General features: G+C 45.7%; 1 protein-coding gene across 1 annotated transcript; it reads left to right on the top strand.

Annotated features, from left to right (window-relative positions):
• Positions 1-690: 690 nt before the first annotated feature.
• Positions 691-3,683, top strand: LOC121612418 (tubulin alpha-1A chain). Its single transcript, XM_041945297.1, has 4 exons — positions 691-808; positions 1,864-2,086; positions 2,192-2,340; positions 2,438-3,683. The coding sequence occupies exons 1-4, from the start codon at positions 806-808 to the stop codon at positions 3,416-3,418; spliced, it is 1,356 nt and encodes a 451-aa protein (XP_041801231.1). The 5' UTR covers positions 691-805; the 3' UTR covers positions 3,419-3,683.
• Positions 3,684-4,163: the final 480 nt, after the last annotated feature.

The following is a 4,163-nucleotide window of genomic DNA, read 5'->3' as shown; positions in this document are numbered from 1 at the left end:
AACATGTAGAATGCTTCACAAACTGCATGAAATATAACAAGCATCATAGGAGGTGAGAGAAGAAACACATAACAAGCAGCTGATGCATATTTCTTGATGTTGTATTCTGGCAGAATATCACATGATGCTAGCATCTCTGTGGAAGATTAGTGTAACTCTGCAGTGTGGAAGCATCCGTTGGAAATTCAGGCAAATGGTCAGTCATTACTGGCAAAATTTAGGGGGGAAATTAGTTGACTGATTGCCTAATTGATTTTGTTCTGGCAGGTGTTACTCATGTGTATTATGACTGAGGCCTCCTAAGACAAAAAAAAAATTATCAATGTGAGGGGAGTTTACATTATTTTCAAATTGCAGACTCTATTCTAACCTGTTCTTTCTCCTCTGTTCTAATACAAAATGCTCTATAAGTTTGGATTGTTTGTGATGTTTATGTGGCAGACTGGGCCCGTCTGGGTCCAGCATGCTGAAAATTACGCAGCATTTTCCTCACAATAAGAGGCGCCATGCTTGCAGCACAATAACGAGACCACGACGGGACAAGGGTGGGGTCTGGGAGGCGGTCCTTATAGCGCGAGAGGCGATCGTCCAATAGAAAGCTGCGGACAACATAAAACTTCAGACAGACAGGGAGTTGACCAATAGGGGCAGAGCAGCCACCGGCGCCAGCGCTGCACTTGCATATATACCGCAGTCCATCCTTATGTGCGCCATTTTCTCTTACATCGACCCCATAACTGTCGAATTGTAAGACTCTCTGTCGGCTAGCTTCTTCAACCCTCTGCCGCGACTACAGCATAACAACATGGTAAGAACTTCTCTTGATAAATGGCCATAGACGAGGTTCACAACTTGCCTCGACTTTTGAGGGGCGTCAGTTGTGGAGATGGTGATGAGGAGGAGGAGGGAATGTAAGCATCCATGGAAAAGTGGGAATGAGATTTTGAGGGATGTAGCGTCACTTAAGTCTTTTTAGGCATAAATGTTAATTTTGAATGTTTTACTGTGGGGTTTGGTTTTGGGGATGTTTTCGCGGTGTTGGATGGGTCCGTGAATTGGCGGCCAAACTGAAACAAAAGAGGTTTTCAACAGATTGCAGCCGAAGAATGAAAAGGCAGACTGTTTTATTCTCTCCCGCCTAACTCCGGTCCACACCGGTCCTGACAGGCGCTGCAACGCTAATGTTAATTCAACGCTACATTACTGGAAGGGAGGATGCGCATAACGTTACACGTCCTCAGAGGTCCCACACCCAGAGAAACCCTATCCGCGGGAGGAATGGATGAAACGCGCTGTCAGCATGGCGCAAGGCATTAAAGATTCATGGCAGTAATGGACACTGCTTTGTCCCCTGACAGCTGCCGCCCTGATGCGGCTTCAACACAGAGCGAACTGTTTTAGCCGAACATTCACATTTCCCGACCTCATTGAACTTCTCTCAGTCTGTGCGCGTTCTCACTTCATTTCAACATACGTCATCTGTTGCTGACTGAGAAGCTTGTCGCATAGCAACGCAGACACAATGCAGTTTTGAGACTTGTGGAGGCTGTCTTTGGTTGGTTGTTGCTAATCACATTACTTTTCAATGCTCATTACTGAAACAACCGAAGAACTGTTTAATTTATATTTTCAGCCACCATACTTAGACTTAATATGATGATAAGTAATATAAATCTAGATCACTTCATCCAGTATAACTTAGAATGAACCTGTTCATCTTGTGAGTGAGGATAAAGCTGTTTAAATAACTATGAAATTGAAATAACATATTTTGAGTTTCAAAACCAACATGAATATTGTCTTTTTCAGTGTGTCTGAATAAAAGCTAAATAACAACACTTTTTTCCCCACCCCACCCCACAGCGTGAGTGTATCTCCATCCACGTGGGTCAGGCTGGTGTCCAGATTGGCAATGCCTGCTGGGAGCTTTATTGTCTGGAACATGGGATCCAGCCGGACGGACAGATGCCCAGTGACAAGACCATCGGAGGAGGAGATGATTCCTTCAACACCTTCTTCAGTGAGACCGGAGCTGGAAAGCACGTCCCCAGAGCTGTTTTTGTGGATCTGGAGCCCACTGTCATTGGTTAGTTTAATTCCCTCAATCTGAACTTTAATTTAGGAAAATTAAAATTCAATATCTGATTATTGTAAACCACAACTGATGGAATGTGTGTTTTCTTCTACTTAGATGAGGTGCGCACTGGGACCTACCGCCAGCTGTTCCACCCTGAGCAGCTGATCACTGGGAAGGAGGATGCTGCCAACAACTACGCCCGTGGACACTACACCATCGGCAAAGAGATCATTGACCTGGTGCTGGACAGGATCCGCAAACTGGTGGGTACATTCAGAGCAGCTTTTGGTCCTGAATATGAAATAAAAAGACAGAACTGTATCTGATGTGTGATCATTGTGTCTCCCTCTCTATCCTCAGGCTGACCAGTGCACCGGCCTTCAGGGCTTCCTGGTTTTCCACAGCTTCGGAGGTGGCACCGGCTCTGGTTTCACCTCCCTGCTGATGGAGCGTCTGTCTGTGGACTACGGCAAGAAGTCCAAGCTGGAGTTCTCCATCTACCCAGCTCCACAGGTGTCCACCGCTGTGGTGGAGCCCTACAACTCCATCCTGACCACCCACACCACCCTGGAGCACTCTGACTGTGCCTTCATGGTGGACAACGAGGCCATCTACGACATCTGCCGTAGGAACCTCGACATCGAGCGTCCCACTTACACCAACCTGAACAGGCTGATTGGTCAGATTGTGTCCTCCATCACTGCTTCCCTTCGTTTTGATGGTGCCCTCAATGTTGATCTGACAGAGTTCCAGACCAACTTGGTGCCATATCCCCGTATCCACTTCCCTCTGGCCACCTATGCCCCTGTCATCTCTGCCGAGAAGGCTTACCATGAGCAGCTCTCAGTGTCAGAAATCACAAATGCCTGCTTCGAGCCAGCCAATCAGATGGTGAAATGCGACCCTCGCCACGGCAAATACATGGCTTGTTGCCTTTTGTATCGTGGTGATGTGGTGCCCAAAGATGTGAATGCTGCCATTGCCACCATCAAGACCAAGCGCACCATCCAGTTTGTGGACTGGTGCCCCACTGGTTTCAAGGTTGGCATCAACTACCAGCCGCCCACTGTAGTTCCCGGTGGAGACCTGGCCAAGGTCCAGAGGGCCGTGTGCATGCTGAGCAACACCACTGCTATTGCAGAGGCCTGGGCTCGGCTTGACCACAAGTTTGATCTGATGTACGCTAAGCGTGCCTTTGTTCACTGGTATGTGGGTGAGGGTATGGAGGAGGGAGAGTTCTCCGAGGCCAGAGAGGACATGGCAGCTCTGGAGAAGGATTATGAGGAGGTCGGAGTCGACTCCATTGAGGGTGAGGGAGAGGAGGAAGGAGAGGAGTATTAAAAGGGACACAAAGGCTTTAGTTAAACAGGAAATAATATTTCCATTCGTTCTTAAAATACATTCCAAAAAATGTTTACTGATTTCCAGTTTGGCTGTTCAGAGTAAAAGTTTCAGAGGGTGTAAGCAGGTTGTTGGGTTCGAAGTAGGTCGGAGTCTTTCAAAGGTGGGGAAGAGATATTTTAAGAGACCTTAACCACTTGATTCCAAAATGTTTGTTTATCAAGTCTCAGTTTGGCTGTATTCTAAATAAAGTTCCTGAAACACATGAAGTTGTCCGTGTTGTTAATGTGACTTTTTTTGTGACTCCTGGATCAGTTCCTGTAATCCAAAGAGGAGACTGTAGACTTAATCTGACAAATTGCTGTACACCAATTAACATATTATATATACATATATGTCAACCTACACAGTGTGCACGTTCTACTTTTAGACCATTGACATAAGTGTTGGTTGGACTACAGTCACATGAGCTTTGGCCTCCCTCTGCAGATTTACAGTGCTTTCTTTGAAATTATGTGATTTGATTTGTAATGAAATCAGGTGACATAAACCTGAAATTTTGACTTTGATTTGTCCAGTTGTGCAGATTTATGTTTCAACTCTGAAGACTTAAACTACAATATTGACATTTTTCAGGAGGTTATTCAGAAATGCTCAGAAATCACAACATTTGTAAAGAAATGTGTGAATGAGAGAGATTACATTCACAAATCGCTGCACTAATCCTTTCAACAGTAACAGCAGC

Source organism: Chelmon rostratus, chromosome 10, assembly GCF_017976325.1.
Source record: "Chelmon rostratus isolate fCheRos1 chromosome 10, fCheRos1.pri, whole genome shotgun sequence".
NCBI lineage: Eukaryota > Metazoa > Chordata > Actinopteri > Chaetodontiformes > Chaetodontidae > Chelmon > Chelmon rostratus.
This window is presented reverse-complemented; position numbering and strand designations above follow the sequence as displayed.

Coding starts and splice junctions, on each gene's coding strand:
- LOC121612418 (XM_041945297.1), top strand. Junction 2,087..2,191: donor TCTGGAGCCCACTGTCATTG/GTTAGTTTAATT, acceptor TCTTCTACTTAG/ATGAGGTGCGCACTGGGACC. Junction 2,341..2,437: donor TGGACAGGATCCGCAAACTG/GTGGGTACATTC, acceptor CTCTATCCTCAG/GCTGACCAGTGCACCGGCCT.